General features: G+C 32.9%; 1 protein-coding gene across 1 annotated transcript; it reads right to left on the reverse strand.

Moving 5' to 3' along the window:
* Positions 1-4,087: 4,087 nt before the first annotated feature.
* On the reverse strand, positions 4,088-8,985 carry LOC124429563. Its single transcript, XM_046974993.1, has 4 exons — positions 8,800-8,985; positions 7,965-8,137; positions 5,640-5,756; positions 4,088-4,217 (listed from the first exon to the last, which is right to left on the reverse strand). The coding sequence occupies exons 1-4, from the start codon at positions 8,983-8,985 to the stop codon at positions 4,088-4,090; spliced, it is 606 nt and encodes a 201-aa protein (XP_046830949.1).
* Positions 8,986-12,087: the final 3,102 nt, after the last annotated feature.

The raw sequence follows: 12,087 nt of genomic DNA on the forward strand, positions 1-12,087 counted from the left end.
GGATTTACGATAACAGATTGATACTTGGTGTCGACCAATGTTTGATCATCGTTCTTGACGTAGCATAGATTACAAAACCTCTCGATCGTGTAAAGAGAATTTTTACATCTTTTCAACGAGAATGGAATAACAAATACTTACAAAAAATCGATTCGAAACGTTTCTCGAAAACAAAAAGAAAAAAACGAACAACGAAGATTGTTAGAGAATAAGAAATGTTAAAAACGAAAAATGAAAAATGTATAAAATAAATAAATAAATAAATAAATATTAATAATAATAATAATAATAATAATAATAATAATAATAATAATAATAATAATGAGTTGATAAGAGAGTAATCATGTAATATTAAATTCGTGGCAACTGCATTACTACTACCACTCATCGTTACCACTACCGACACACACCACTACTATTATCGCTATAGTCGAGAATAAAGCATTAAATACCAACTTATGCCTCTCCTCTATATTTCAACGTATTTTATATTAACGGCGATTAATGTCGGCCAATATGGACCGACCCGTGTAAAAGAGAGAGAGAGAGAGAGAGAGAGAGAGAGAGAGAGAGAGAGAGAGAGAGAAGAGGAACACCGCGAGAGAATAGTTTCTCGATTTCCGTGCTTACGCTCATGATTTTAGAGGTAAAGCGATCCTAAACAATGATTTAACATCCATTAAGGCTGAGAGAAATCGCACGTGGATATAAACGGACTATTAAGTATGTTAACACCAACGTCCCCTCTTCGCAACCCCGTTTGTCGTCGTAGCAACGAACACGCACTCACATGTAGGTGGAATTCGCATAAACGAATCGGCGGTGAAGCTTTCAAAAGCGTATGAATATTAATTTAAACCCTTTACTCTTGTATCACGTCGAATACGATTTATGGCGGTTTATTGCATGGTTAACCTGATCGATCGTTTCCCTCCCTCTTTCTCTCTCTCTCTCTCTCTCTCTATTTGTCCCTTGCGATACTTCCACTAATTAAATGTACCTACGTACTCACAAATGAGATGAAATTTGCAAGAAAAAGTTTATTTTATAATCTCACATAAACTTTTCCAAAGGATTAATTTATCTCTTGTAATCGTTATATATTTATTGCTCATGACTTCGTTACAAAATTGGAACAAAAATTTGAATCAACAGAAAATAAATATGTTCGATTAATAATACCATGGATTTCATTATAAAATGTATTTCTATATAAAATAGATTTATTGAATATTAAAGTTATGAGTGATTAAAATTTCATGATTAATATCAATCATTTTCCCCCATACAAATTTTACCTTAACATTATTAAGAAATGTAACGAGACTTGATAATACTTATTTTGTTATAATATTTATTAAGGTTATCAATAATTTATAATATTATCAGAATAGTTCTTTTTTACACAATTTGCTATAAATGTGATAAATAAACTTCGTTTGGAGTGATATTTAAAAGTATTTAAAAGGGTTAAACAAAAATCTCTCGGTTACGTTTAATTCTAACATACATAATATAACATAAACTTTGTTACAACTATTTCCGTAGATATTTTTAATAATTCATATCGTTTCTATGTTATTCTTTAAATAAAAAAAAGCACCGTTTAACTCGATAAATTGATTGCATAATTTTGCCAAATTAGCATATCTCTAATAACTCAATTTGAAGAGGTGTGTTATGTGTTTTAAATATTTTTTTTTAGACATACAGTTTAAACTGCATTATACGATTTCAATTTTTTTATGTACAAAGTATTTTTGACTATATTAAATGTGTATACTTTAAGCCTAATATCAACTGGGATCATTTTACTGTTTTCTAATCATTTAAAAAAACTCGACTACAATAAATGATTTTCCTGATGTCACATTAACACAGAAGTGCGACAATTCGCATATATCGCATCCTTCTACGCGCACACGCATGACCTGACGCCAAATAAGAGGGTGAGGCGAGAAAAAAAGTAGAATCAAGTCGTACACGCTCGGACCACTCCACCGAAATGAGCTATAAATTGACGATAGTCGAGTGGCCATTTTATTAATGCAAAACGTCGCGAAAATTATTCGAAGCCGCACCGAAATGAATTATACGGCCCGTCGACGTAATATAATGACCGGTTTGGAATATTCATGAGAGTGGGAGAAGGTAGCGCATCGCGCTGTTAAAACTTTTCGTTCATTCGTTCGTTCGTTCGATCCTGTGCTGGAGAAATCGTTGATTAGTTTCGAGAATTATTTACATCGTAATCGGTCGGCTCGGACTTTTCAAACGCGATCGTCTGAAAATCAATCTAAATTTGTTTTCTTCTTTTGTTTGTCTTGTGTTCAGTTGATCTCTTTCTCTCTATCTCTTTCTTTCCTGCAAAAATGAGCTACTGGAAGGAACGCAATACCGTCGTGTCGAGAGTAATGAAATTTAAATAAGAAAATATTTACCTTAATGTTTTCCCATATAACGAAGCTCTTGCTCTGACTTTTGACCTCGATTTTTCATTTACGAAAAGAATACGTTCTAATCTGTTCCTCTGTAAAATATAATAATATAAAATAACATTCACAGGCCGAGAACTAGTAATTTTATTCCCATATAAATTATTTCCATTGTTTTTCAGTAATATAATAAAATATTATACTTATACAAAAGTTGATATGATATGAGGAAGAGAGATAATTGACTTAGCCGTTTAATTTTTTACGTCGAAATGTAAGTTATTTCAAGGTCATTCTAATTTTTTTTTTTTATTTTGTTTCATCTCCGAATGATATATGTTTGTTATCGTAATACAACAATCCATTTTTTCTTTTATTTTTTTTATTTTTTTATTTTTTCTAAGATTATCTTAAGATAAAAGATTAGATTTAAAAGAGAGAAATGTAAAAATTCTTAAACTTATAGTTTTAATTCAAATAACATATTTATCATTAGTTATTCAACGAATCATTATACTCATATACCGTGCAACTTTTTTATAGAATATTTAATGATATTATCGAAAATAATAAAAATATTATAATTCGGATAGAAAAATTTGTTAAACTCACCTAATACATGTAGAAATATCGCTCTTGTATTGTACTAATTTATAAATTATTCAAATTAATTAATTTCAAAGCGATGTATCAAATTCTTCGCGTTTTAAGATTTTAACGGTAATTACACTTTCAATGATCAAAAGATTCATCGGATCGATCCTCCTTTGATCAACGCGAACCGAATAAACTTCGGTTAAACTTTAACCAAAAGTTTCATCAAAGATAAAGCTCGCTAAGCTCTCGAGTAGGAGGCCATTTCCTGGTCGAAATTGTAAAAAATCAAAATGCACGGAGCATTTCGCCTTTGACGTCGACATCCTGGCGAACTTTGCGTACGTTTTCCGGCAAATACGATGCCAATGCCTTTTTGCGAGGAGCTTGGAAAACATATACGATCAAAAACCGTGCTTATATTAAAAAGAAGAGGTATAAGAGGAGGGATACCGATTTTATTAGAAAATATCTGAAAGAGAGGAATCGATGAAGAGAATTTACAAAGGTAAACTTTTGCGATATTTTATTTACCAAAGAAAAAAAAAAGAAGAAGAATAAACAAGTGATTTAAAAATTTAACTAAATTCACCACGAACACTTTCAATAATATTTATTTTTTTTCTCTTTTTGCATATCCTCATCTCATTCTTTAAAAAAATAAATACAGACATGAAGTGCATTCGTTCGTTCGATTTAATTAAATTAAATATAAGTAATTATTTAAATGTGTGAATGTTAAATAAAATATAATAAAATTGTGTTAAGAAGAAAAACATGTACATATATTTTCTTTTTGGTCCGATATAAGATCTCGTCGATAATGAAAGTCAGAATAATTTTGACGAAAGGCAAAGCATTATCCTTTTCCCATCAACGAGTCGATTGGACTGCAGCCAGAAAAACTTCAGTAACATCTCTAGTTGGTAGAAAGTTTTCCATCGGATTCGAGGAGCGGTCGAGCGCGAGGTTTTCGTATGAGCTTTTCCTACGAGCATCGCACACGTTTCTTACGTTCTTCTCGTGCGAACGAAGCTTTCGCCTCGCCTCCTTCGATCTCAAAGATCCACACTGTAAATGGAGTATCGGCACGTTGGATAAAGTTTCTCGCAGTTTCCACCGTTCTGATACGCTCTCTCATAAGGTCGATCCTCCGAACATTCGAATCTCCCACCGTCTCTTGGTAATCTAAACAAACGTCTACTTCATTATTTGATTCGAATTGATATTTTATTGTTATTTATTTATTTAAGACATTGACTCTGAATAAACACTATTAATTTTCAAAAATCCAATAGGAATTAGTTCGGAGAATTTGAGTTACGTATACGGTGGTATTTAAAATAATAAAGATGACACAGAATTTTTTATTAAAAAAATTATATTATTTTTAACAATCGAATATTGATGAGTTTTTAACAATTGATTTTTTACAAATGAGTTTAAATAATTTTTATGTTACAGGTCGTAATACTTCCGAAGTGTATGTACTTTGACTAATCGTAGCGATCGTTACGCAAAATACCTTGTATATATTTGTGTGAAATCTTTAAAGAATTTTCCTTTTATTTTCTTTTTAATTTGAATTCTAATTTGAATAGATCAATACTTATTTCTCAATCAATGCAATATAGATAAGGCCAATAAATAATTGGATTTTCGAAACTTCACGAATATATACCAACCGATCTTTCTAATTGGTAGAAAATTCGTTGTGATATTTTCCAGTAACGCAAAACGATACCAATATAATTTTCTACCGTTCTTACATCCTCCCTCGTTCATTCCATTTCGTTGCTCCCTGTTCAACCTTTCCCTCTTTCTTTCGTTATCTCGCTCCTCCGGATCTCGTTTACTCGTTTACCGAAGTATTCCATCCCCCTATCAGAGTTTCGCGTTCTTTGCAGTACTTTTACAATTTCTATGCGTGTGCAACGAAAAGATGGAGGAGGGAACACAACGAGGAAGCTCGTTTGCTTATTTAAATCGTCCGATATCGAGGAGAATACGAGCAGGCGAACGAACGACCGGCGTAACTTTACATAAAACACTTTAAACGAACGTCTAGCAGCAAAGTGAAATACAGCGAAGTTAACGTCGAGCGAATATAAAAGAGGAAACTCGAGAAAAACGTTAACTTCCTGCGACGGCGCCGTTGTCACAGCGTTTTCTTAGAATTGGAGAATATGAGAGAGACAGAGTGAGAGAGAGAAAGAGAGAATGAGAGAAAAATAGCAGATGGGAGGCCGTTTAACACTTTCAGTGTCAAACACATTTCAAGGTTGATATCTTTCAAATATTCTGAAATTTTTTTTGGCTAATCAAAAATAAATAAGAATTTTTATCTGTACATAAGAAATTTCTCTCTTGCTTATAGAATGTTTTATTATCTACTAATTTACCTGCAATAATATCTTCCTGAACACGTTCAGTGATAACCAGTGAAAAAGCAAGCATAAACTGTCTGGCATAAATCGCGACTGGGTCTTATATTCTGTTTAACCTTTCTATATCTTTTGTCATTAATAATCTTTTATATATTGTACTTTTTTGAAATAATTCGAAATATCTGCTTACGAAAGAAAAAAGCAAAAAAAAAAGTCAACTTACGTAAAAATGGCATGCAGGAGTTCTTGAACAAAGGTTCCTTTGCCGATTTGAGATGGATGCCTCTGACCAGCTTCACACAGGGCCTTCATTACGCAGGATCTTCCGTCGATACCAGTGCTGCCGATAAAGTTTAATTTAAAATCTACTTCCCTTCTATGCCAAACTTTGATGAGCACGTCATGCTCTGAATTAAATGAACTAATATTTCCCCTCTCACTCACTTCTTTGCAAAATAATTAATCGTATAATCGCAAAAGTTTTTACAATATAACGGAAGAGAGAGAGAGAGAGAGAGAGAGAGAGAGAGAGAGAGAGAAAGAAAGAGAGAGAAAGTGAGTGAGTGAGTAAGTCAGTGAGTGAGTGCAAGAGAAAATATTTATTAATGTTTTAGATACTTCATAAACTCAAAATAGTTATATAATATATACAATAGAAAGTCGATTATTGAAATGTAAAATGCAAACGAATAGATAATACGAAATGCTAATTGTATTCCGTACAAAAAGTTATAGTTCGATTTTATTTGAGAATATTTAACTCGTTAACTGTTTAGATCTGTTTTAAAACTGTTTATTTACGTTCTATACCCAATAATTAAGAGATAACGAAGATACTCCGTGACAAACATAGATTATAGCTTCTGTAAAATATATAGCTTCTGTAGAATAGAAGATATAGCTTCTGTAAAATCGAATTATACAAAAATGATTTTTCTTTGAAAAATCAATAATTTTATTAGTCAAATTGATGTAACATGTAATATTGAATTTTGTTATTTCTTTGTTTTCTTTTATTTCGTTGTTGTATTAAAATATTCTTAAATGTTTTAAATTTGCAAATTAATAATTGTTAGTTTTCAATAATATTTTAATACAAATAGAAAAAGATAATTTTTATTTTCATATGACGAGTATACTCATCATAAAACAAAAACTTATCTTCTCTTCATAACAAGCAAGTACCTATATTCATCAAGCACAGTTAACAGGTTAATTAAGATTAAAAATTCATTTATCGGAAAAAATTCATTTTTGCATTATTTTTTATAGTCGGTAAATATATAATAAATATATGAAATATAAAGTGAGAAATATAAAATAAATTGAAAAAACTGAGATAAGTAGATAGATAAATAGATAGAGAAAGGGATAGAAAAAGAGAAAATCGATCGAAACTTTCTCGTTAGTAATAAAAATTACTCGTTGTTTCGATTGATCGGTTCGTAAACATTGTTAAAATCAAAAATCTCATTTCTAAGAATTCACTAACGGCTATTATTTCCTCTTTCTTTCTAATCATTAAAACATGTTCTCGACGTAAAATCCCGAGATTGGTCCCTTTTGCTTCATTATTCCCATGTGATGTATTTACCAAAGAAATGATTATTCTCTTATTTGAACCTCTAACGTAGAGATTCAAACATCAAACACGTTTCAAATGCGTGGAAAAATCGTTATCTCATTTTTCATTCACGAAGAAAAAGCTCGATCGATTTGATGCGTTTTGTATATATAGCGTACATATGAGAGAAAGAGAAAGAGATTGAGATAGATAGATAGATGAAATATGTATGCAAAAAAGGTAGAAAGAGAAAGAGAGAGATGGAGAGAGAGAGAGAAAGAGAGAGAGAGAGAGAGAGAGAGAGAGGAAGCTCGTTGCTTCGACAGTGGAAGATTGCTTTAGTTCTCCGCGGATTTACGTAGGATAAGGGCGGCCCATTTCCTACGGAATACAACGCCATAAGTCTCCCGTTATTTTCGTTGCCTCGAGGATAGCTTCCGTCGGCTCTATTTCTTTCCTTTTCTCTCTCTCTCTCTCTTTCTCTCTCTCTCTCTCTCTCTCTCTCTCTCTCTATCTATCTTTTCTCTAGTCGCGATCGCGGCCGTGAAAATAAAAAAGAAAGACGACAAGCGGCTTTTATTTCTTACGATTTTTCACTATCTTTTCCTAAAGTGATGGCAAATTGAAACGCATCGACGCAAACGCAACGAAGATTATCTCCCTCTAATAAACACACGCGCTTTCGTATATGTCTTATAGAATATATAAATATATAATAATATAATCTATGTAACGTAATTGTATTTGATAGCTTTGTCTTTCTCCTTCGTGCTTCTTCATCTTTTACTTCTTCTTATTCTTATTCTTCATCATCTTCTTCTTCTTCTTCTCTTTCTTTCACCGTGACGCTTCTTACTCTTCGTACGACGACAACGAAGAAGGAAGCGAATTTAATTTTCCCTCGCAAGAGTTTGGACAACGACAAATTACTTTAACTCTACTCCCAAGTAACAATCTTCTAGTTAGAAATCGCGAGGTACTCACGACTGCAAGAAAGCTTCAACCTTCGGGAACATGACACTTCGGCTTCTACGGTGAAGTAAATCCGATATCTTGGAGTCGACTTTACTCGGAAGTTCCCAAGCCAACGCTGCTGTCAGACCCATCACCAAATCATCGTTTCTGCCATACGCTCCGATAGTCAGGCAGTATACTAACTAAAAGGGATTTATATATAAATATATCTATGTATGTATATCTATCTAGGTATACGTGCCTATGTGTTAGTCTCTTACGTACGTATTTATTCTACTACGCGATATACGTTTCCCATCGGTTTTCTGTCGATCCATTTCTCCAAACGCTATACTCTTTGCGCTAGATTCGTATCTCGAAAGATATATCGATATATCTATGTTAACGAATAGTCATACTCATTTATCCTTTTTCAATCTCTTTTAAGTTTTTTTAATTTATTCGGGTTCCTCCTCCCCTCCCCCCTCCCCCCGTTGATTTTATTCATTCTCCTACATTCATTCTATCTTTAACGTGTATCTTCATAATTGAAAATAATTATAACGTAACTATTGCAAATTCGTGACAAATATTCAAATTCTCATTTGTAAAGTATTATAAATCGTTTATAAAAAACTTTTCCCAATTTTTATATATTTATGTACATTGGTTCATGTTTATTTTCAAATCCGTCACTGAAATAAAAATGTAAAAAAAAAAAAAAATAAAAGAAAAGTAAGAAAAGGAAAAAGAACTTTCTCATTTGATTTCTTTGTATACCATTAGTGAAAGCTCGAAGGTACGCGAAACATCCGCAATAATTAGGAGAAGGATGCACTACGTATATATTTCTGACGTTATTTACCTGCAAGTTGCTACCTTCGGGAAAGATCAGGTACCTCTTTTGTCGCGATAGCATTCTCGGAGAGACCTCGACTTCCGTGGAATTTCCTCGTACATCCTCATGGAGACTGTTGGCGTATAAGATGAAGAAATCCAAACACCATGCGATCACGAAGAGATGACTCAAGGAACGACGGAAACTTCGCATCTCTTCGAGAAGAGACTACAACCAAACGTTATTTTCCTATTTTCTTGAATCCTTTGTACGTCACTTCCAGTTTCTACGTAAGATACGGAAACAACCGATTTCGTCAACTCTCTTTCACTTCAACAGGAGCCACGCTCATGACGTTCAATTACTAGTTCGTAAAATTTACTCTATGAAAAAGCTAGTAAAAAGAAAAAGTAAATACGAATGAAATAAAAATAAAGAAATAAACAAAAAAACAAAACAAAAATCAACTGATTGTAATAAAATAAATTATTATGACTTTACATTTGTATTTCAAGGAAAAATCATTCGATTTAATAAACTTATAAAAAAAAAAAAAGAAGAAGAACAATAAATCGTTTCACCGTTCAAAGAATTTTCAAGTAACACTTTACTTAGTTATTCCTATCGCGGATCTAAGAGATTATCACAAAAATTTGGATTAATCATAAAATTTAAGAAACTATATCGAAGAATAACCGAGCCAAGGTTCGGAGCGATGTAAATTTTATAAAAATTTTTCGATCGTACGAAAAGTTAAAAGTAAAATCGAGATATGACGAAGTTCACGACTGGTTAGGATCGTCGTTCGATAATGATCTCCTCCCTCTTTTGCTCGAGTAATTTTCGAGAAGGAGACGTCATCTCGGTGTGGTATCGAACTGCGTCAATTCGTTAAATATCTCACGAGATTCACGAGACGAAGCTGTTGGTTAGTTTCTCTCGGAAGATTTACTAAACAACCAGAGTGAAAAAGATAGAGAGAGAGAGAGAGAGAGAGAGAGAGAAAGAGAAAAAGAGAGAGAGAGAAAGAGAAAGAAAGAGAAAGAGAAAAAGAAAGAGAGAGAGAGAGAGAGAAAGAGAGAGAGATGGAGAATAATGTTTTCTTTGGTTATTTCCGAGTGTACGGTAACGGTAATACCTTTTCTCGACCATCCTCCATTTTTTCGATGGCTTAATGGCCCCGCCTGTTACCTCTATCTTATACGAGCTATTTCTACGTTAAACAAAGTTAAACGCACTTATTTATTCGTGTTCTCGTGTTCAAACATGTCTCATGAAGTACATAACTCATATCAGACGAGTAATACTTGTAAACATTTCCTCTTACTATTTATATAATATCATAATTTTTGCTCGGTTTAAAATATTTCACCGAAAGAAAATGAATATCCATGGTAATGACGATGTAAATTGACGCCAAATTAACAATTTGAAACATTTGTTTAAAGGTTATAATAGAATGATGAGGCATCTTAATTGATATGCCGTAATTTAATCAAGATCTCTTTGTTATCAATTTCATGTTTTCGTATCTAAGTAGATAGGTTATTTAATGCAAATGAAGAGACTACCTTTATGAAGATCCTTAGATTAATAGATCGCGGTAATGCATTAAGATATAAAGGAGAACTAGTACAAAAGAGGAGCAGCTTCAATGTTTTCTCTTTCTTTCTCTCTCTCTTTCTCTCTCTCTCTCTCTCTCTCTTTCTCTTTCTCTTTCTTTAATCTGCCTTTCCTATTATTCATGAAAACGAGAGATTAAATACGACCAGGAACGAATTTGAAAAGCGTTGCTTTACTTTCCTAAAACTGAATCTAGGAAGCCTTCAAGGTAGTTGCGTTGGTAAAAGAGGAAGAATAAACACGTCTGCTTGATGTAAACATTCCTTTTGCATTTTCTATGAGAAAAGTAGACAAAAAGAGATAGAGCAAGAGAGACAGACAGAGAGAGAGAGAGAGAGAGAGAGAGAGAGAGAGAGAGAGAGATAAAGAAAGGAGTGAAGATATATATATATATATATATATATATATATATATATAAGATCCATTTATGTTCGTCGTAACTGTCTCTTTAAAATATTTATCAGGCTACTACTGTGAGTCATAAAAAAAAGAACAAAAGTATACGAGTCAAATGTATTCTTCAAATGTGTTTCGTTTCGAAAATCGACAATAAGCTAAGAGAAGAATTTTTTTCTAAAGAAATATCCTTTGTCATGGTTTTTAATTTAATTTTATTTATTACATTATTTTTTCTTTTTTTCTTACTTCGAAAGAAAACGAATAAGAAGAGAAAGGATTTTTATTCGATCAAAAGCAATTTCGAATTCGTTTCTGAAAACGTCAATTGTAAAATCGAAATCGTGAAAAGCATTCCTGGTGTCACAAAAATGCAGCAAAACTTCGCGTTGATCCTTCCACAAGTTGTAAAAGCAATTAAGAAACTGAAAGGAAAGTCAATAATCAGACGTCCTTTAAAGTTTGCTTCTCTCTCTCTCTTTCTCTTTCTCTCTCTCTCTCTCTCTCTCTCTCTCTCTCTCTCTCTTTCTCTCAAGCTCTTCTGGCCACTCTTAATTAGCGAACGGGGTATTTGCCCGGTGCCGCAACCAGATAGCAGATAAATAGTTGAGAACGTAACTACTCTTGGGAATCGAAACGTAAAAATAAAATCAATGTGATCCGATAATTTACGAACGAGTAGTATTATTATTATCGAGCATTCTTCTATTTTAAATAGCTTTTTTATAATTCATAAGTAGAGAACGAATTTTCTATTAAATTTAAAACGTGAAAAGCAAATACTCGAAAATGAAATCTTCTCGATGTCTGCATTTAAAAGAAGATCTGAATTGAAACGTTAGACATAATAAAATTCATTTCTACGTGCTATGTACAATCATTATTTGTCTGCTGTAAGACACGATTCAACGGCGATAACAACGCGAAGATGGGTGGCATGTGTAAGTACGAATGATTGAATTCCAAGCAACGATCGCGATTTTCCTCTAGATTTCCATCTTCTCTCATATCATTTCGAGTTGGAAGCTTTGTCAGTTGGGAAAGAGGAGAATCTAATGAAAGAGAGAGAGAGAGAGAGAGAGAGAAAGAGAGAGAGAGAAAGAGAGAGAGAGAGAGAGAAATAAGTACATATAATCATATATAAAAATAGAGAGAAAGAGAGAGAAGCTAAGAGAAGAAAAGCTGTCAACCATTTTGCCTCCTTTTCATTCGCCGGTTCTTATTTCCTCGTTTCGTCGTAGCTCATCGCGGGAAAACGAGCCTGCCGTTAATTGCATATGGGAGTTGTATGAGTAT

Source organism: Vespa crabro, chromosome 15 (assembly GCF_910589235.1).
Source record: "Vespa crabro chromosome 15, iyVesCrab1.2, whole genome shotgun sequence".
In the NCBI taxonomy this organism is placed as follows: domain Eukaryota; kingdom Metazoa; phylum Arthropoda; class Insecta; order Hymenoptera; family Vespidae; genus Vespa; species Vespa crabro.

Excerpts from the sequence above, each read along its gene's own strand:
- LOC124429563 (XM_046974993.1), bottom strand. The coding sequence starts at position 8,985 with ATGCGAAGTTTCCGTCGTTCCTTGAGTCATCTCTTCGTGATCGCATGG. Across the intron at positions 5,757-7,964 it reads GTTGAAGCTTTCTTGCAGTC|CACTGGTATCGACGGAAGAT; the intron begins GTGAGTACCTCG and ends CTTTATCGGCAG. Across the intron at positions 4,218-5,639 it reads CTCCTGCATGCCATTTTTAC|ATTACCAAGAGACGGTGGGA; the intron begins GTAAGTTGACTT and ends ACGTTTGTTTAG.